Below are 22569 nucleotides of genomic sequence, written 5' to 3'. Positions count from 1 at the left end.
TTACCCATTAATCTGTTTTATGCTTTGCTCTGCTTGATACAAAAATTGTCATCATGAAGGTGACAAAAAATCCATGAAGTTCAAAAGCTTTATTTAGAGAAGGATGCTGTATTGATGTCATGGTACATGTGAATAGACAGAAGGAACAAAGCATATAGCAATTACACTTACAGCAGCAATTATTGGTCAAACACCAACCAGTTACTGAGAGGTTTGCTTGAAAAATGTCAGGGGGGGGAAAAAACTGTTCTTTTGGGATGTTGCTACGTTGGCAAATGACAACCAGTCTCAGTGCTTAGAAACCAGATACTGGCCTCTGAGTGAACAGCACATGGTCTGATTTCCACTATGATAGGAAGTTTAAGTTTCAAGTCCTTGACAGACGTAAGAATCATGAACACAATGTTACAACAGTGATGGATAACATGTCCCAGAGACCGCATCAACGGGAAATAGTTAAAGTCCAACTGAAATGAAAAAGAAATCGCTCTCCTTTATGCACATTTATTTGTTCGAATGTGTAACTACAGATATGAAGGCCCGAAACCCCTCCTCCACAAGAGTTTAAAAAGAATACAAAAACAATATTTTGAAGAAATGTTTTTAAAAGAAAAAAAACAAACAAAAAAAACCAGGGGTCAGTGTTCTAACAGCCAAAACCCTAAATATATATCTGGATATAGCATGTCAGTCCATGATCAGTATAAAGCTGTATTAAATGAATAATCTGACATTTACATTTTGATATACTTTATTACATCACACTAACCGTTGTAATCACACACACTGCTCGACCCCAGCATTGATCAGAGTGATCCATCTCCTTATCCTGGATCATGACTCACGTACAGGAAAATGGTGTCACCTGATAAAGAAACTACACCCACTCATTTGTACAAAGCAGTGTGAGAACTGCTGACTCAGCCACACTAAAGCAAGCCATGTCAAACAGTCTCTGCCTTCACTGTTGAGTTAAAACTCATTAACATAAAATTAATGGTAGCTGCTCATCCAGAAACTGAAAAAAAAAGTATGCACATTCATGACCTTTAAAACGGTACCTGATGCTTAGACACCTTTTCCTATTCCCATGTTACTTTGTTTAAATTACAGATGCAAAGTTTGCTGGTTACTAAAGTCAGTCCTTTAGTACATGTTTACCTTTACTAAGATATTTGCAGGAACACAGCTCTGCCATCTACTAAGTGGCTCATGTAACATAAAATGAAGCATCTGAAAAGCTCGGCTATGCTAATGCTAACTTCTGTCTGTGAAGCTCTGCTCTTGCAGGTCAAAGTTGTTTTTTCTCCTGTGTCCAAGAAAATAAAGTTGGACTTTTGTTTTTGTTTTTTTATCTTAAAGCAGAAAGAACTTCATCCAAATAAGAGCCTAAAAGCCATTTTCACTTAGCATAATTTATTTGAGCCGAGTATTAGCTAACGTAGTTTACTACTCTATCTGATGCCACTTTCTCTGAACCCTTGGTAGCAGAAGGCAGGTGTCCTTATTCTATATATGATGTACTGTTTAAGGTGTACAGGCTATATTCCTGCATTATTCATTATTATAAGAGTTTTTATTGCTGGAAAAAAGGAATGACGTGTGTAACACGCTAACATGAGGCTAGGAATAAGGTGATTAATGTAGAGAAAATTTTAAACTTCAGGTAGACTTTAAAACAAATTCCAACCAGTACAAACATTTTACTTTACACCGAATGAAATTTGTTCCTGATGCCTTTTTGAACTTTAAACATTTCCTCGAGTTCCAGAAAGCTGGACAAAAGCTTTTTTTCCAGCCTGTTTGTACTAAAGTATCAGGACTGTTGATGCAGGAATGAGACCAACAGGAAGCTGGGGAAAGCACCATAGAAGCTCTGTGTACTGTAGGGATTGAGGAGGAGAAGGAGGAAGCAGTTAGATACAAGCTGGGACTATTCTCACCTGAAATGGATTATTTTACAGTTGATTATCATCAAAGGATGAGACATTCCAGTAAACAATTCCAGTATTTTACATTTGTTATGCCTGATCTTCCAGAACCAGATGGAGGAAAGGTGTCCAACATGTTTATCCTCTTGCAGGAAGGGTTATGCAGTGATGCTGATGGTGCAGTGTAGTCTTAATGTAGGGAAAAGCCGCTGCAGTAAGAGAAGCAGCCGACAGAAGGCGATCCTGCCCTAGGCGAGAACACGAGAGGTCTGTAGAAATCAGCAGCCCTTCGCTGACAGGCTTCATTAAGGCTGCTCGGTTTAACATCGTCAGCGATCCATTAGCAATCCTGTGTAGCCCTCTCCAAATCTTCTCCCCGCTGCCCTGCATCCTCCTCCTCTTCATCTTGGTCTTCTTTCTCATTAAGTTCCTCTCCGATTACATCTAGTCTTGCATCTTGCCCATTCAACACTTCTTCCTCCCCCTCATCCCCATCGTTGTGCAGCCTCGCCTCCTGCAGTTGCAGCCGCCGCTCTTCCACCAACAGGAGGCGCTCTCTGACACCCTCTGCTGCTGCCGCTGTGTCGCCGGGACTCCCAAAGAACTGCTCACTCCTGAAATCACAACAACTCCAATTATGAGTTGCTTTTGCATCATTACTGACAGGGACTAGAGATAGAGAGCATCCCATATCGGCTTCTCTTCAATGGCTCCCAGTTAAATCCAGAATCAAATTTACAATCGTTCCCCTCGCACACATGCTGTTGAATAACCAGACTCCATCTCATCTTAAAAACCTTTTAGTGCCATATCACTGCAACAGAGGACTTCACTCTCAGACTGCAGGCTCATTTGTGGTTCTTAAGATATCTAAAAGTAGAATGGGAGGCAGAGCCTTCAGCTTTCACACCCCTCTTCTTCTCTTCTGAAAAAGTCTTTACCTTACAATATAAAGGGCCTTCAGGTGACTGCAGTTGTGATTTGGTCCTATATAAATAAAACAGAATTTAACTGAAAACTGAACTCATCAGGTTTGATAATGCAGTCATGTTTCAGAGGACCTTGCTGTGACATGACACCTGTAAGCCATGAGGTAGTTTATTACATTTCTGTGTTGATAATTGTCTCTTTGTTAGGTTTATGCCAGTAATTACTGGTAACAAAAGCAAAGTGAATTCATGTGTCTCTAAATAGCCAAATAAGTGTTTGCATGATTCAGGATAGCATTAAACATATAAAGTCATAATTCAGGTAAGTCAAATGAATGTGTACGTACCCATCAGGGAAGATCACCGGCATGGTCAGTCTGTCCAGCAGAGTTTTTCCCAAAGAGTCGACTTCATCCAAAGACTCCGCCTCCACACGCTCCTGCTGTAACACCTGGACCATAATAAACATACAATTTAGACTTAAAATAACCGTGTGGCTTATTTTTAGTCAATACTGGCATGCTGACGTGCCCAGACTTGACACTGATGTAACATCTGACAGTTTAAAAGTGTTTTTCTCACCCTCTCAGCAGCAGTGTGGAAGTTGAGAGCCAGCTCCAGTCTCTGCTGTCGCTCCTCGGCGCTGACGCTGAACTGTTTCCAGACTCTGTTGAGGCGAGGCAGAGTGTCTCCGGACGAGCGCGTCGTACAGCGCAGAGACTGGCAGAGGACGACGGTGGCCTGCAGCAGCTGGCGGCCATAATCGTAGGTGCTCTGAAGGAACAAGAAGACAGAAACATATTCAGTTCAATAATATCTAATATTAATATTTAAATATCATAAACTGTTAGACTGACTGCACTTCATTTTGTGCAGACATTCAGACAGAAACGGCACCTGGATGATGAAACTCGAACGACATTTGTGATCCTTTGGCATCATTAGCTTCACAGTCTTGGTTTTGAGTAGCCAGCCTTAAACTAGCAAATGGATTTCCATGAAACTGGTTTGGACACGCTTCCAGCGAGATGAAACTAATTTAGTATGGCTTCTTTGCAAAATGTTTCAATTTTCAGCTACTTGGAGAGTTTGAGTGCCCATTAAGGTCATACTAAAGCATCTCATCTTGAATTGAAGTCCAGACTTGACTAGGGCACTCCAAAAGAATCATTTTGTTTTTGCTTTTGAGCCATTCAGAGGTGGACTTGCTGTTGTGTTTCAGATCATGTTCCTTCTACATAATCCAAGTGTGCTTGAGCTTGTCCTGAAGCAACAAAGCAACCGCAGACCTTCAAACTACTACCACCAGGTTTGACTGGGGTGGCTGTAGCTCAGGTGGCAGAGCAGGTCAGCCACTAATCAGAAGGTCGGTGGTTCGATCCCAGGCTGCATCCTGGCTGCATGCCAAATATCCTTGGGCAAGATACTAACCCCATGTTTGCCTACTGGTGGTGGTCAGAGGGCCCGGTGGCGCCTGTGTCCGGCAGCCTCGCCTCTGTCAGTGCGCCCCAGGGCAGCTGTGGCTACTATGTAGCTTGCTATCGCCAATGTGTGTGTGACTGGGTGAATGACTGAATGTAGTGTAAAGCGCTTTGGGGTCCTATGGACTAGAAAAGCACTATACAAATGCAGGCCATTTACTGTTGGTATGTTTGTTTTATTAAATGCTGTGTTAGTTCCACTCCAGATGTAAAAGGATTCAAACCTTACAAAAAGTTAAACTTTTGTCAGTCTACAGAATATTTTCTCAAAAGTTTTGGGGATCATCAAGATATTTTTTGACAATTGTGAGACGAACCTTTGAGTTCTTTTTGATCAGCCTTCAGTCTCTCTCATTATTAAATCATGAACTTTGCCCTTAACTGAGGCAAGTGAGGCCTGCAGTTCTTTAGATATGTTGTTCTGTGTTCCTGTGTGAGCTCCTGGATGAGTGGTCGCTGCACACTTGGAGTAGTTTTGGTCAACAGGCCATTCATGAAAGGTTTGCCGCTGTTTCAAGTTTTCATGATTTGTGGATAAGGACTCTCACTGTGGTTCACTGGAGTACCAAAAGCCTTAGAAATGACTTTGTAACCTTTTCCAAACTGTTTCTTTAGATTGTGGCTTGATGAGTCTTGATTCAGCAGCTCTGGCAGTAATCAGGGGCGTCTCTGTCTAATATTTAAATTTGTTTGATAATTTCCAACATTTAAGTGTGAAAAATACACAAAACACTAAGACATGAGGAAGCAGGCAAAAACGCTATCAGCACTGTCATGCTGATGTTTAGGTACATCAGCTGGATTTTTTTTTACATTAGCTAAAGATCAAGTGAAGCGTCTCACCTGAGCGACATCCACAAACTTCCTGTGTTTGTCCAGCATGGTCCTGGTCTCCTGAGAGTCGTCTCCCAGTCTGACGTGAGTCTTCAACAAGGCGTCCAACAACTCACCGAGCCACTCCACTGCCTAACCAGATGCAAGCACGAAGGGATCATAACATAAACACGTGAAATCCATGCGTGTGTGTTTTGTTGCGTTTTGTGTTGCATTCCTCACCTGCAAAGCATCTTCTTCACATTTAAACAGTTGGACCATCTGTAGCATCTTCAGCCTCCTTACGTCCACCATGTCCTCACATCTGCAACACACACAGTTAAATATGCCTTCAAGTCTGGAAAACAAACAACAGAACAGATTTTCACACCACATGCTCTTCCTGCCACAACACCACAGGGAACTGTGTCTAATCTCCTGGGGGGGTTGCTTGTTAGGTAATTGTGTAAACTGCTGCCACTACCACAAACAAACCACATACCTCCGAATCTGAACCATTAATGGAGCAGCAATACAAAGTTTATCCTGAGGGTGGAGCCAGAGGACAGGGAAGAGAAAAGTTTAATATTTGAACAGAAAGTTTCTCATTAGAACAACTCCCTTTTTTGTGGGTGTAAACGTGAAAACCCAGAATGTAGATGCAGCCCAAAACTGGAAAGTTCACTGTGTAAAACATTTGATATTTTCTGGAATTTCTTTAAAACATGAAATTAGCCTTGTTAAAATATAAACAAAAGGACAGCAGTATTTCTTTTAAATATCCACATGCATTTTGCACAGAAGCAAGCAATTCTTTTTGCTTTATTCACTCATTTTTTGAGATTATTGCATGAGTGCGCTCTGAGGGAACCACAATCAGGATCGGGGACTTCAGAAATCGGCTTTGGTTTTTATCCTGTTAGGAGTGGGAACAGGCAGTTTTTGACTATAGCTTAAAGTGGGGAGTTAAATACAGCTTCCTTCTTGGCAAAAAACCCCTCCAAAAAAAAAAAAAAACCCCTCACTCACCCCTCCCTGTAGCAAAACAAGACAAAAGTAACCTCTGCTTGCGGAGCTGCATGTCCTCCATCACAGACTGGATGTGTTGAACGCTGTCCTGCTGTTCTGTGGTTGGACTCTCAGTTTCCTCCAGAGGCCAGGACGGCTGGCTGCACATCTGCTCCAACAACAACGCCCCCTTCTGTCGCAGGGAGGCAAGACCTGCCTCTGCATTAGAGGAGATGGTTAATATGACGCAGCAGCTTCATGAAAACCATTAATTATCCTGACGGAAAATAAGGAGATTGATTGTTCTGGGTACAAACCAACAGTCTGCAGCTTCTCCTCCAGCAGTTTGAGGTTTTGTTGAATAGATGCTCCATCAGCTGGAGCCACATCAGCACAGAGCATGCCCAGCAGACCGTCCAACTGCTGAGACAACTGCAGAGACAAACAATGAACCTGGATTAGTCTGAAGAAGTGATTAGCATTTTCACAGGTCTACCCATCCTGGATAATGGCTAGACACAACATTATAGGTTAGAGTAGATTTCTCTTGATCGAGCTAGGCTAATAGCCTAGCAGTGCTAAGACTGTGCTTTACCTCCTGCGTGGTGGTGTGAAAGCCCTGTGCTGCCTGCAGGACGTTCTGTCGGCTCTCCAGCTGAGCTGCCTGGCGGTAGCAGACGTCGCTCAGCTGCTGCTGCAGCGCCTTCAGCTCGGCCACTTCCTCCTCCTCTCCGGTGCTGAGCAAGGCAGCAATCTGCTGGTTCAACTCCACATAAACAGCAAACCACTCCTGTACACACAGCGAGAGACAGAGTTAGCTCGCGCCTCACAGTCCTCAAACATCGAAAGCGAGTTTCTGTGATGTTTTAACAGGGAAACTGAAAACAGCAGCCGACTCATCAGATTGTTCAAATCACATGATTCTGATCACGGTGATGTGTGTGTTTCGTTACACTGTGCTGGCTCTCGATCTCCTCGTGTTTCTGTTGCAGAGCCTGAGCTGATCGCATCGAGTCCCCGATCGTTTGCTGAGTCTTCAGCAGCTCTGAACCCGGACCCTGCAGCCAGGTGACCACCTGAGAGAGAGAAACACAAAATACATGATCTCCTACAGTGTCAGGAGGACAATCTACTTTGGGTACCTTTGCAAGCTGGCAAACTTGAAAAATGGCAACCATAAAAATATAAGATAACATGTACATTTGGTTGACATCTCACACAGAGCCAGTACACTGAAACTGAAGCATCTGTGATGAATTTGGCTATTTTATTACCATTTTCTTTCATGCTTCCAGTTAAAAAGCAATGAAACTGTCAGCAACTTCAATGTGAGGCCGATAATGCATGAAGGAGAATTTGAAAGAACTTAAGGGAAACCACAGTGCTCAAAGAATCTGACTGCATTAACTACACTGCTTAATAACGTGATGTTAATAAAATAAGAAATAAAAAGAGAGTCTACTCTTTTGGGCCACTACATTAGGCACACTGAATACAAATCAACAGTCAATAACATGGAAGCAATTCCATGTGTTTAGGCATGTAGATGTGATCAAGACGACCTGCTGAAGTTCAAGGTGAGCATCAGAATGAGAACTTTGAAGACTTGAACGTAGCTTGGTTCTTGTTGCCAGACAGGTTGGTCTGACCATTTCAGAAACTGCTGATCTGCTGGGATTTTCCCCCACAAAACCATCTCTGGGGTTTACAGAGAATGGCCCGAAAAAGAGAAAACATCCAGTCAGCAGCAGTTCTCTGGGTGGAAATAGGTTACAGTAAATTAAATAACCGCTTGTTATAATCAAGGTATGCAGAAGAGCATCTCTGAACGTAATAAAACATTGAAGCAGATGGGTTATAGCAGCAGGAGACCACACTGGGTACCACTCCTGTCAGCCAAGAAGAGGAGGCTAAGGCTACCGTTCACAGCTGCTCACAAAATCAGAAAGAGAAGACTGAAAAAGCTTTGCCTTGTCTTCTGTGACATTCAGATGATAGGGTCAGAATTTGGCATAAACAACAAGAAAGCAAGAATTCATCCTGCATTGCATTAAAAATTCCGGCTGTTGCTGATGGTTTAATGGTGTGGGATATATTTTCTTGCCACACTTTAGGCCCATTACATCAAACAGAGCATTGTTTAAATGCCACAGCCTAACCGTATTGCTGCTGACTATATCCATCTCTTTCCTGCTTCGAGACCGATAGACAACTATGTAACAAAGCTCAAATCATCTCAAACTGGTTTCTTGAACATGGCAATGAGTTTACTGTACTCAAACGGCCTAGGTAGTAGAGCCACTCAAGCATCTGGCTTGCATGCACTTCTGGATCATTTCACTCTCCAACAGGAGCCTCGGTGCATCTCAGCGCAGCAGAGTGACCAGCAGGATCTTTGAACTTACTGCTGTCAGACGTGATATCAGTATACATCATCACATGTGATTTCATTAGATACGAGCTTGAGAATTAAATTAGAATGATCAGTGTAAAGTAAACCAATGTTTAAGCAATTAAAAAGGATTTCTCCTTGTCAACATCAAACAGTGGAGCCACACTTTTTCTTTTTCCCCCCTTCTTCACCATGCAAACCTATGTTTCCTTTAAAAAGGAAGCATTTACCTCTGTCTGGTAAATGCTCACTTGTCACAAACTCTAAACCCAGTATGCCTGTTCATGTCGTGAGTTTTAAATACAAGGAAAAACCAGGATGCCAACATCTGTGACATCACATCAAGAAAGTGGGCTTCATGTGCAGAATTGGTGATGGGTCTGAAATGTGTGTAAGGTTTCCCTGGAAAGCAGTATTTGCATGATTTAATCATTTTACTCAATAATCTAAAAACTATGCGAGTAAAGTTACAGCTATCAGTACAAAGGCTGTCTGTGTGCTTGTATTTGTACAGCACGGTAACCGCTTATCCAGGTGTGTGTGTGTGTGTGTGTGTGTGTGTGTGTGTGTGTGTGTGTGTGTGTGTGTGTGTGTGGATCATAACTTAATTGTATTTATCAGGTCAGTGATGCCTTGAAGAGCTTGCGTGCACACATGAACAGTTTGATCAAGAACTAGGCCAACCTTCCACAACTACCTCAAATCCTCCGAGCTAGTGACCGACATTTTTCAGTTACTACGGCAACCCCAGGCTCATCTCCAAGACACTGGTGTTAACCATCAGCCCCTGCAGCTGAAGGAACTCCAGAAACAAGAGAGTTTACTTCATCTCGCCCTCAAGTGCTGCTGAGCAGTGAGGCAGCTCAGTGACACCAAGGGTCAAAAATAAAAGTTGCTAAAAAGACTAAAAAGGATGAAACGCGTGTTTACACATGAAACTGAAATATATTGAGATGGACACTCGATGCATGTGTGCGTGTTACCTGCATGACTTTGGCGTGGATCTCATCTAGCTGGGTGCGTTTGTTTCGCTGCCTGCAGAGCTCCTGGTATCTGGTGTACTGCTCTCTGAGGGAGTCCAGCAGCTTCATCACCTGAGGCTGAGCCAGCAGCTCCTCTTCCATTGGACACCAGGCTGGACCTGAAGTTCAGAGAGAGGTCAGGAAGAAGGTCTGTGGGATTTTAGCATTTCACATCTCTTATCTACTCTTACAAAATTCACTGGCAATGGTTCCTCTTCAGGAAACTGAAATATCTTGTGTACGATACCCCGGCACTATAAAATGAACTGCTCAAATAAAACTTTATCACTGTCTTTCTAAACATTAATAGAAAAACTGAGCTAAGGTGGATGGAGAAAATAAAATAAACTGACCATATGCAAGTGTGAGCACCTCTCTAAAGAAGTAGTTTGAGAAGTTTGCTGCACTGGAACATTCAGTTGTTTTTAATACAATGTCTCAAACCTCCCAGGAATAGATGTCCCAGCAAATTCACTCATGTCAGCCCATGTAATATATTCAGGAAAAGAAAAAACCCTCAAAAGTGGCATCTCATAAGTTCATGACAGTGCAATTAGAAAAGACTTAACAAGTCTGGTTTGTGTTGAAAAGTTGGAGAAAGCCTCAAAAAAAGCATGGCAGCACGACTTAGGTTTGAAAAGCTGCATCCGAACAAACCACAACACTTCTGGAACAATGTTCTTCGGACAAACAAACGACACCACAGTGGAGATGTTTGGCTGTAACGCGCAGCACCACATTTGGTGAAAATCAAACTCCTCTTACCAACTTTCAAACACAGTGATGGAGGAGTGATGATTGAGCTGGTTTTGCAGCCACGGGACCTGGGCAGCTTGCAGTCACTGAATTGTTCATGAACCTCTCTGCACACCACATTATTCTAGTCAAATGTAAGGTCAAATGTGGATTATGCAGCAGGACAATGATCCCAAGCACAGGAGCAAATCTACAACAGAATGACTGAAAAAGAAAAGAATCCAGAGTCCAGAGCTCATCCCGATTGAAAAGCTGGGATTTTAAGAGAGCTGTGCATCAACAGATGCTCCAAATCCAAAAAACTGAAGCAATGGTGTAAAAAAACAAACAAAAAAACAGTGGGCTAGAATTCTTCCACAGTGATGTGAGAGACTGATAAACTTTAAGCTTTGTCAGAGTTCAGAAAGGTTCCATCTAAATTTACTTTCATTTCCATGGTTATACTTTTACCAACATGTCTGTTTATAATGGAAAAAAAACAACCCTCCATATTTCAAATCACAATTCTTGTTCACTGGGCCTGTTATTTTTCACAGGTTGCAAACAATGGCTAGCAACTTTTCTGGCTCTCTGCCAGTGTAAGGTTTAGTCCCATCAGGCCTCGCGATACTGCGCTGCGCTTACCTCACAGCACTTTGTCTGGTAAATTTGTGATGATTCTACATGTGCTGCTTCTTGAAGACATACCACAATAGAAGCAGATCAGTATGAACTGAATTAGTGGATGCTGAGATCTCAGCTATGATGTTGAGTAGTTGTTAAACAATGCTACACAGAACTCCAGTAGCCAACACAGCATCCACTTACACAGCGTCACACTGTACTGTACACAGTGCATAGTACTCTCCAGGAAATGAATGGCTGCATTCATGCGCCAAACTCCAGAGAAAACAAAGGACACCTCTTAATTAATCTATGCATCACCCTTCTGTCTGAGCTGAGCCAGCAGAGCGACATCTGGGTGACTGACAGCTGCTTGCTCACCTCCCTGTCCTCCTCCTCCTCCTCCCTCTGAGCCATTAAAACGTCGCTGCTGCAGCTCCGACAGCAACTCATGACCTTCAGACAGAGAGAGAGAGAGAGAGAGAGAGAGAGGCGGGTTGAGATTTAAAAAGGTGGTTTTTAAAAAAAAAAAAAAAGCATCAGAAGCAATAATGAGTCAATGCTTGTGTACATGCTGCTAAATTATGAAAGGAGCTGGTGGAGGGAGGAGGGTGGTACTACAAACAAAGACTCCTTTCACCTCAGCCCAAGACGCACGCACACACACACACACACACACACACAATCATAGGCCACTCTGTACAGTCAACACATCCATCCTTCCTATGTTTTCAGTGTGTTCTTTAGATTTTGATGGTAGCAAACTTGCAATTGGAAAAAACATATTTAAAAAATAAAATAAAGAAAAAACATTCCCTGTAAATGCAATGATGAAAAGAAAACAAAAACCACACAGCTTGCTTTGTTTAAAGGTAGAGTGAGTAAAATCTCACCAGTAAATCTCAATAGATTGCAGATTGCCGTCAACTGAGTCCTGTTTTTTTCCCCGCTCCCAATTCAAATGCATAATCCTAGCTACAGTAGCCACTGTAGGACAAACAACTCTGGCTGCCATTCATCTGTATTAAGTGTAGGCAGTCAGTTCGCTGTTTATCCTAGCTATCGATATGTGTCCACATCCCTTTACTCTGGAGGAGGCCGTAAAACTTTGTGAAAAAAATCTGATATGAGTTGATGAATTAGTGAAGATCGCTTCTGTTCGATGACAGCGATACTGGGGTGATTTGTTGAGGATATCCTGAACTTTTTTGTCGGCAAGCGTTGCCTTTTTTGCGGCTGATAGCCTGTGTTAGCAGCTGTTAGCCTGTGTTAGCAGCTGTTAGCCTGTGTTAGCAGCTGTTAACCCGCATTAGTGAATCTGTCTTTAAAATGGATTTAAATAATGTGGCCCATCTCTAGCCAGGTCCAGCCACCGTTTTCAAGAGAGGTGACATGTAGCTTCCACAAACTAGCACAAGCTGACATGTTTTGGGGTTTTTAATGAATTAGTTCGAAGTTTATGAGAGTGCATCAATTTGTTAGAATACATAATGACACACTACTCCGTGTATATTTATGAGTAAAACATTATTTCTTTTTTGCATTAAATAATAAAAAACTACTCTGCTCAATGGTTCTGTGTGTTCTTTCAGTTTTGTGCCCATGGCTCAGGACTGGAGAACACAAGTGTGTTGTGCTGACTGGCTAATCATTAATACCTCTGCTGTAGTTACTGAACTGCAAAACCACCACTTTCTAGAATCCAAGAACTCAATCAAGTGGATAGAGAGTCTCGAGTGGGAGTGGAACGCCCACCTGCCTGATCAATCAGCACTTTTCATTTGACATCACCAGTTAAAATACAGGTTTTAATCAGCAAATAACCTTAAAAACAGCCCCATCCGAGCACCCAGAGTGGCTGACTTCTTTGAAATCTTTAAGAAACATCTGTGTTTATTTTTTTAATTTTTTTTATTTCCACAGTATGCAGCACCCACACACCCAAGCACACTGTAGCAAAGATTATGCAAAATGCCTCGACTTCCTAAATGATCATTCTGGTCTGGTCTATAAAAGCAAAATTACTTTAAATTGTGTCACTGCCCAAATACTTGCAGACGGACTGTTTATGCTCTTGGCAAGCTGTAGTTGTCATGTCTTTGTAAAGCACTCCAGTCAACATTTGATGTATTTAAACATGCTCTATTAATTTTTCCTGTATTAGAATTGTATGTTTCTGCGGCAAGAAGAGCAGAATGATTGTTCAGTCAACCATCATGTCTGTGCTTCATTATCGAGATATTCTCTACCCTCCTGCCGCCTGCTTGACCTGAAAGCTTGATACAGTTTATCGTTGTGCTTTAGGAGATATCGTAGACATCACTGTGTGCATTGTGAAGAAGTAGGTTGGACCTCAATGGGGAAAAGAAGAGGAATGCATTACATTATTTTTCCATTCAGAAATGTCCACTACCTGATTTTCAAAACCACTGCTCGTCTAATCAGGAGTGTTTAATCACTCCTCAGGTCAACAGTAAACAGACCTTTCACTCCACTGAATCATTTAAAGAGGCTTAAAAAAAATCTGAATGCCTCCTCATGCTGGGCGTTGTTACTATCGAGAGTTGCGTGTGTTTTACCTGCTAGTCGAGCAGTACAACTGCAATCAGATTTACATAATCTTGGTTCCTGAATGAGGATAAAGTAAAGAAAACTTATATTTACCAGTCTGAAGGACAGTCTCAGGATCAAACGATGGCAAGAGGGCACAGTCGGCAGATCTGCAGATGATAGACAAGACAGACGGCTCTGGATTTCACCCGTCTACCCTCAGTGAGGTTTAAACTGTAGACGTGTGTGTGTGTCTGTGTCTGTATGTGTGTTTAAGCATACTTGTCCTTGTCCACTGAGCTGCTTTTATCAGCATCATTGATGATCGACAGCTCGTCCAGCAGTGATGTAGACTCCTTCGTGAACTTTTCAAAAACCTGCAACAAAGCCAAACACTCAGTTCTGGTGTCAGGTTACCGTGGCAACAAATATTTTAAGTTACAGAAATACCTTGAAAGCATAAAAAAATAAATAAATAAATAAAAATTAGATACCAGTCTCTTGTTGAGCCAGTCGATGTGGTCATAGTCCAGACTTCCTCCGAAATCATCCGTCAGCTGACACGGTTCAATGTAACGAGTCAGCTTATTGGCTGAAACCAGGATCACCTGACAGGAAGCAGAGATGCCAACATGCAACACATGAGTATATCTGTAGAAAAAAAAAGGGCTGTTGTGTTGTCTGTCTAACACACTGTGTGTAAACTTGTAGTTTTTGCAATTTTGAGAAATGTCATGTAGGTTTCAATATAGAAGTAACACAGAGGTCAACCTGAACTATAGAAACTAATACTAAACTACAGAATACTTCAGAAGTTCTAAGTCATCCAGAACAGACAGTCTATCATAAAGCCACTCAATATTACTTTCAGATTTACAGTTTGTGTGACATTTTAAAACAGGGGTGGGCAATTCCAGGCCCCGAGGGCCGGTGTCCTGAATCACATGATTAGTTCATCACCAGGCCTCTGGAGAACTTCAGGACATGTTGAGGAGCTAATTTAGCCATTTAAATCAGCTGTGTTGGTTCAAGGACACATCTAAAACCTGCAGGGACACCGGCCCTCGGGGCCTGGAATTGCCCACCCTTGTTTTAAAAGAAATGCTTTACTAATTCTTTGAACATCATACCTTTTGTTAGAAGCATTTACTAATTAGTCCATGGCTTCATCACATATATGTAACAGCAAACTAAAGGCTCAAGGGCCCAAATCTGGCCTCCAGTGAATATAAATCTGGCCGTTCTAGTTGTAGCTGTGATCTGCACATCGATATGCAACCTGCACGCACCACAAAACTAAATAGAGAGGCGCACTCAATTGTACCTGCAAGCTAATACAAGAAATAAAAAAGGAAGAAGAAAAAGAAACGTTGAGGGCAGACTATTTCAAGACGGTTGTTAGACAGTACTTCATCCATTTACCATGAGACACTGTTATGTCTTGAATTTTGAAACCACACAACCAGCAGGGAAACTGAGCTACAGACTTGGACGAGAGTCTTCAGAAAGACACAGGCACATACAACGACGAATAAAATTTCTTTCTATCAGCCAAATCTCAAAGTTTCATTAATGGCTAAGTGGTAAGACACCAAGGCAACTTGTTGATTATCTATTGATTTGTTGAGGCTTTTATGTGGATCAATTTGTGTAAATGTGTAATGTAAGGCTACATGGGACATGAATGAGCATCCACTCAGGATATTTTATTTGGATTGAAGTAGGGCATGTCAATAAACTCTATACATTCAAGTCCATAATTTGTTGGACAAATGCTATTTTTTTACCACCACAGAGGATTTTCAATCAAACAATCAACATGTCACTGAAGTGCAGAATATCAGCTTAAATTCAAGGGGATTTAATTAAAGGATTGCATCAACTCTGTGGAATTACAGGTTTTAATACATAGAATCCCAATTAGTCCTCTGGCATGAACCTGAAACGGGAAGAAAACGTCTTAAAAAAAATAAAATAAATAAATGTAAAATAAAAACCTGCACAGTCTTGAACCGATGAATGATGTGTTTGTTGATATTGTGACTGTTGATAGGAGAGGCAGGATGAATTGTGAAGTGTACAGGGCTAAAGTCTCTCCTCAGATTCAGACAAATACTGCAAAACTGATCGGACTGTGCATCACTGTGTAAATCAATAATGACCCAAAGCATACTGCAAAAACTAACCAAGAGTGTCTCGATGCAAAGAAATCAAGATTTCTTCAGCGGCCAAGTCAGTCACCTGATTTCAGCCCAGCAGAGCGTGCATTTCAGTTATTAAATACAAAACTGAACGCAGAAAGACTCACAAACATGCAGTGACTGAATGCGTCTGCAGCAAAGGCCCAGCAGAGCAGCTCTAGGGAGGAAACACAGCATATGGTGATGTCCATGGATTCTACATGTCAGTCACTGGCTGCTACAGATTCTAACCCAATAAACAATCCTTACATTTAAAATCATGTTAGTCTGTCTAATTTGAGGCTCTGATATCAGTGATTGGCGGATTAAACACAGTTTCCTCAATCTCTGTCACATGCCAGGCAGCCAGTCTGTGTGTTCATGTCTCAGGAGCCCTCCTGTGAGACGTAGGTGTCTGAGGAAGGGCATACATAACTAGTCCTTGTTTTCAGAGGACATTTAGAAGCCACTGCACTGAGCGCCAATTGCTTGGATCCATCAACCAAGCGGAGTGCTTAGAACACTTGGAACACTTCTCTTTTGGCTTTCTGAATCTGCAGATGGAGCTTTCAGCATTCCTGAAATGTAGTTTTTAAAAGAGAGCAAACAAGTATGAAGTGCCTTTTGTTTTGTTTTTTTAAATTGCTGCATTGTAAGTAAACCTGCAAAGACAGCTGGCGTCGAGTCGAACTTCCAGTTGTCACTGCAACAGATGCCGGCAGACAAATTGGACTCAGCTAGCGTGTGTCTGCATGTTTATTTAAATGTGAGGTCAGATGTTTGAGCAGCTGTACAACACACACACCCTGCTGTGTCACCCTCAAAGACACTCCATAGTTCGGATGAGTAACATTTCAGCACCATCACTGGAATCTCTAACAGCTGTGTGTGCGTGTGCGCAGAGGGGCGTGCACAGCAGAGATGTGGCCACCAGTGACAACGCAGCATGTGTGAAATTCAGCAACTTGTAGCGACTACAGGAAAAAAGAAAAAATAACCGCTGGGTATGCCAGTGCATACTTAAAACAGGTACATACTTAAAACTTATCTAAACTTTGAAGCAACTGTTAATACATTTAGAAAAGAAAATATAACTGTTTGAGATATGACAGTGTGACAAATATATTAGAGGTTTAGCTAAGCAGCCGCAAGACCACCAGCAATCAGCCACAAGCTCAGTGATGATGGTCTGTGTATGGGCGGTAATACTCCAGTACATTGAATGAGACAGATGTAATTTATGAGACCACCAGCTCTCTTTCTTCTGACCATATCATTTTAAATATTTAGCAGTTCCTGTTGCTCCTGACTTCTGAAATGTCCACGTGTCCTTAAACGCACCACCAGGGAGATTTCTTGCCCTGAGAACAAAACCAAAAAAGCTCCAAATTCGCTACTAAAATAAAGTCACCTTAACATTGGCTGTGACGGATTATCTTTATTTAACAACTATCAAGTCGATACAGATCAACCAACTTGCTCCGGTTACCATGGTAACAATCGTGGAGCCAACGTGGCTGTGGAAATCTGGGTCACAATGACTACTGATCTCTGTCGGTAAAACCATCTGTTGTAATAGAGGAGGAGCCAGACACACAAACACACTCATACTCCATTGATCCTGTCTCAGGTTTCCAGCAGCACTCAGGACAGTTAATGACGCTCAAGGTTATTATAGCTGACGTACTTGCTCTGTGCGTGATATCGGGTGACAACAAAGATCAGAAGGGTGTGTGTGTGTGTGTGTGTGTGTGTGTGTGTGTATTTTAAACCAAAATCAAGAGGAAAAGAAAATGAGAATGAAAAAAATCGTTTGGTTCATTCCAATGTTGGAGAAAAACTGGGACATTCAAACTGGTCCAAGTCCTCCACGTAAAAGCAGCCATTTCATCCTTTAGGTGTGGCAGTTACACCGTTTTTGTCTGAAGACGAGGACACAAAGTTGCACCAACAACCTTTTGGTGGCTGAGAAGAAATCAATTCAACTTTATTTACGTAACGCCAACAGTCACCACACGGTGCTTCATACTGTAATATAAAGACCATACAATAACAGACAGAAAACATGAACAATCACACGACCCCCTTTGAGCAAGCACCTGGTGATAGTGGGAAGGAAAAACTCCCTTTTAACAGGAAGAAACCTCCAGCAGAACCACACTCAGCAAGAGGCAGCCACCTGCTGTGACTGGTTGGGGGTGAGGGGAAGAAGACAAAAGACACACTGTGGAAGGGAGAGCCAGAGATTAATACTAAGTAATGATTAAATACAAAGTGTTGTATAAACACACAGAAAGTGAAGAAGAAACAGTGCATCATGGGAAGCTCCCAGCAGTCTCAGCCTCCTGCAGAGTTACTAAGAGAGGATTCAGGGACACATGATCCTTTTATCGAAAAGAAGTGTTTTAAACCTAATCTTAAAGTAAAAGTAGCGAGGGTGTCTGTCTCCCAAATCCAAACTGGGAAGAAGAGGGGCCTGAAACCTCAAGGCTCTGCCTCCCATTCTACTTTCAAGTATCCTAAAAACCAAAGATTTTCCAGGATGAATAGTATAACTGATTATTTCGCATAAACTGCCCCAAAAGTAACCAGTGCACAAGTGACTGAGTTAAGAGTCAGCACAAAACAAAGTGAAAATAAAATAAATACAATATTAGAACCACTTCTCACAGCCGCAGTAACAGGAGTCTGGAGCCACGCAGCTGTGTGGGGCTATACTTAGGGCAGAGCATTGCACTGCGAGAGACGCCAATATAAGCACAAGCAGCCTGCTGATAATGACCAGTACTTACAAGGTTAAGTTTTACAGGTATCCCACTACCGCCTCTATAGTTTAGCATAAGCACAAAGTGAAGCCGATGCTGATGTGAGCACAGTTTGTAAGGTGTTGCCCTGATGCCGATGTGTGGCCATGGATTTCCGTCATAAAATGATGAGCATGATGAAACATGATTGCAAGCAGATGTTATTTCCCCACAAGCAGGTATCCCAACACGCAAACTTAACAACTGCATGTGTAAAACTAAGCAAACAAAGCAGCCAACATATGCTGTTAGGCCCTCTCAAGTGCTAGGGGAAGTACTACCTGCTCTTGCGAGCAGCTGCTTGTGAATTTAAAAGTACACGTGGGAATCAACCTGATTTTTGACAGGCTGGAGATGGAAACTAAGAGAGTTTACACCACGTGTGACAGAAATCTAAAGCCAGAGCTTTGGATTAGGTGCCATCATTTCTCAAAAGCAAAACATGTATAATACTGCAAAAAATAACAGTGTTAGTCTCTGTGCTGTCTTCGTAAGGATATATGGAATATGTGCAGTGTTCACATGGAAAGTTGGAGCAGTGATGAAGGGAACCAAACCCCACTCTAATAATCTGAGGTTTACAAGAAATGCTTCTCAAATGCCGACCATTTGTTTAAAATGGCCCCAGATGGGGAAAATCCCAGCTTCACATGGGGCAAAATATGACTTTTTTTCATTTGAGGTACAAATCTTCAACATCCACAAACCCACTGCTCCGGAGAGAGCGGGTTTTAAGTGTAAAGTTAGCTGCAAGCTGAAGCAGAAGCAGCTGAGAGACTCACCTCAAAGCCCAGACGGTCTTTCTCCTTCCAGAAGCAGAAGTGTGTCACCTTCTTATCCCAGAATTCATCTGGCTTCACCACGCAGACCAGCGACACTTCAGGTGGGATCACATTCTGAAACAGCATCAACGCCATCATTAGCCCACTGCTTTTTAAAGAACACCCATAGCAGCCAATGCATTAATGCAGCTTAAGCCTGCGTTGTGCCTGCAGGGACTCTAAATGTGTTTCTACCTGCAACATGAGCACCACAGTCTTCACGGTGTTCCACTGAGACTTCCGTCCATCCACGATAACAGTGAAACCCCGAGCCTTACACTTCTCACTGGCACAGACAAAGAGAGAGAGTGTGTTACCAACAGCGCACCCACACCCCATCATTTACATACACAGTTTCCTGTTTGAGCATCATTTGGGTGGCCAGCTCACCAAGCTGTTGCTACCGAGGCTACTTTATGTTTTCTTCATCAGTACAAATAGTAACAAAAATAAAGCCTGAGACTATTTTTTTTATTTGTTTTATATGCTATTCACACATTCCCAGCATCGCGTATATTTCTGCTCCTCTTTCAAGTCCATCTATATACCGATTTGTCAGCTATAAGCAACCTACAGGAGCTTGAACAGCTCATCCAGCGTGTTTTGGAAGAAACGAAGCGTGAGCTGAAGAGGCCAGATATGGAAAATGGGACTGAATCACCTGTCGAGCTGCCAAGAATTACAGCTGTCAGATCGTGCTGGGGACGCTCAAAAAGGACGAGCTGAAAAATAGTAACACTTAATAAACTAGAATCATCCTTTAAGCTGGATTTCTACACTCGAGCCACAGGGTTCAGATCCAGCAGCTCCTCGCTGACAAGCCAAAACCCAAACATGTCTAAAAGCATTAAAAGTGAAATCCAACAGTCTCCGGGTGATAACACTGCTCTGGGACACACACCAGACTGTCCTCAGTCGTGTCTCTGTGTGTACCTTGGGATGCTAAGCAGGTAGTCCAGCGTGGCGCTAAGCTCCTCCATGCTGGTCTGATCTGAACTGAGAGGGATGGTCAGGATCAGACCACTGCGCCGGTCTTTGCCCCCTAAAGAGTGACAGGCAGACCGGTGGGAGAGGGGAGGAATCAGATTACAGCTCAAACAGCAGTGCTAACTGGGATGACCCCAGGATTGAGGAAACAGGTGTCGATATTTTATTTTAAATCGAAGTGTTTTACCTGACAAGAAGGCCAGTTTCTTCTTGAGAATGGGGAGGATGGTGGTCGCTTCCATTGTGACAGCAGACATCTGTAAACACACATGCAGACAGTTTTTCCTCCTTAAGTCTAAGGTATCCTTTCTTAAACTAAAAGCAGTCTGAGTAAGTGGAAACGAGGCCCACAGTTACACGTGATAGTCAATAAACTCCAACACTAGACCACAGTTTTCAAACCTGCACGATCAGATGTTGGCCCACAGGCTCACACTTTAATCCACAGCTCTCTGAGGGGCTTGACCAGAATGTGAATGCGCAGTAACTACACAGAAATCCCACAGCTATCGAGGGTACAGCGTCCTTGCAAGTCAGTGCAGGAGCACAACAGCCATAGGTGATAAAACACAGCTCCGGGGGTCGCTGCTAAAACGCTGCGTCCAGCTCCGAAGTGTCAGAGCAATATCAGCGGAGCAGCACTGTGATTTTCGTGTGCGGATTTTCTCTCAGCTGGCGCTTCTCCCGGCCGATTCAGATTCTTGGCTCCGGCCTCGGCCTGCGATTTACTGCCTGCCTCATCGGCATGTCAGCGTGGTTCAAGCAGTCAGCCAGTAAATCAGTCAGTTTGCATTTCTGTCAGCTTATCGGCCGACTTAACATCTGTGGTGATTTTTTTTAACCCCCACCCTTTCTACAGTTGTTGCATTGTTTCTCACACTCTCCTATTAAAGGCTGTGCTCCTTTAAAGAACCAGTCTGGGCTTTTCAGTTAATTACAGCACTGCTGGAGGACTTAATGTAGGCTCTACAGAAAAATGTCAAACTACTCCTTTTTTATTCCATCTCAGCGTTTTTGTAGATTTAGCTCCTTACCATCTAAGCTGCTTTCTGTTGCTTGTAATTTGAGACACAGCAATCACCCCCATGCAAGCCATAACACAGGCTTGCAACTCCTTTAATTTTAGTGTAGTGTTCGGATTCTGTATTCAGTTACACAGGCATGCTGAGTGCAATCATGCAATTCACATAGTGACCTTGACGTGATGTGGCACACAGACGTCATCTAGCTTCTAACTTGAAGTTATATTAAAGCTTTGTGTTTGCAGTATTCTTATTTTTGTCCTTACAGTGAGTCATGTCGATCTGGTGTCTGGAGAGCTGTGGGGTTCTTACTTTATTACATTTGATCACAGTTCTGATGACTAGTTGAAGATTTTGTAAAGGAAGTTTTCTTTCAGTCACTACATATTTTATCATTTTAACCTCTTTCTTAAAAAGTATAAACTCATGCTCCACTATCTTCTGTTTCTGTTCTACTCCTCTGCTAAACTTTGCGTCACATTTATGATTTGGCACAAAGGTGTTCATTGTGCTATTTGCAGCAGATGTAGTATTAGTTAGATTAAGTGATTTGGTCCCTGCAGCACCAGTCTGTGTCCACCTCCTCCCCCTGGTGCTGCTGCTGCTGCTGCTGATGGGGCTTCACCTTCGTTCTCCTGCGGCTTATCCGGCCCAGCTCGGTGTGTCTCGGCTTGGTTCGGCTCGGCCCACAGACACAATGACCTACATTCACAGCTGCAGACTGCGGCTGCTGCAGCCGTAACCTCCCCTTCACCGCAAACCTCGACCCGCCCAGCCTCGGCAGCTCCGGGATCCACAACAGTAGCTATTGATCCCGCACGTTTTCTTACCTTTTCAGTCAAATCTGCGGCATTTTTCCCTGTCCCGATTTTTTTCCTCCTCCTAGTCCCCCCTCCTCTTCTCCTCTGTCGCTTCTTCTCCTCTGCAGTTTTTCCCTTCTTCCTCTCGCTTCCCTCCTCCTCCTATTCTGTGTCCTCTCGGGCGGATTTATCAGCAGATAGTGAATCTGTTCTCCATGAAAAACACCGAGGAGCTCAGCGGGCTCACAGTACGCTTTCAACAACGCTGCAGTCCTGCTCCAAACACACACTCTCACAAGGCAGGCGTTGGAGCTGGCTGTTGTGCGCAGCCTCAGTGTAGCCAAATTAAGAACGCGACTTCCGGTGAAAACGACTTTCCAAATAAATGCCTGGAGGAACAATTTCTCACCACATTACAGAGGAGCCAATGTTTAGTTATGCATTACTTATCACATTTATTTACAACCACG

The 22569-nt window shown here is 42.8% G+C and overlaps 1 protein-coding gene across 1 annotated transcript; it reads right to left on the bottom strand.

Moving 5' to 3' along the window:
• Positions 1 to 74: 74 nt before the first annotated feature.
• sestd1 (SEC14 and spectrin domains 1) lies at positions 75 to 22457 on the bottom strand. Its single transcript, XM_013275310.3, has 19 exons — positions 22130 to 22457; positions 20465 to 20534; positions 20224 to 20332; positions 19486 to 19576; positions 19252 to 19365; positions 13980 to 14093; positions 13768 to 13862; positions 13600 to 13655; positions 11317 to 11391; positions 9538 to 9695; positions 7116 to 7238; positions 6758 to 6952; positions 6480 to 6594; positions 6216 to 6381; positions 5398 to 5479; positions 5185 to 5307; positions 3443 to 3634; positions 3208 to 3311; positions 75 to 2545 (listed from the first exon to the last, which is right to left on the bottom strand). Exons 2-19 carry the CDS (start codon positions 20532 to 20534, stop codon positions 2272 to 2274), a joined length of 2256 nt encoding a protein of 751 aa, XP_013130764.1. The 5' UTR covers positions 22130 to 22457; the 3' UTR covers positions 75 to 2271.
• Between the last annotated feature and the right edge of the window lie 112 nt (positions 22458 to 22569).

Source organism: Oreochromis niloticus, linkage group LG16 (genome assembly GCF_001858045.2).
Source record: "Oreochromis niloticus isolate F11D_XX linkage group LG16, O_niloticus_UMD_NMBU, whole genome shotgun sequence".
Classification (NCBI taxonomy): domain Eukaryota; kingdom Metazoa; phylum Chordata; class Actinopteri; order Cichliformes; family Cichlidae; genus Oreochromis; species Oreochromis niloticus.
This window is presented reverse-complemented; position numbering and strand designations above follow the sequence as displayed.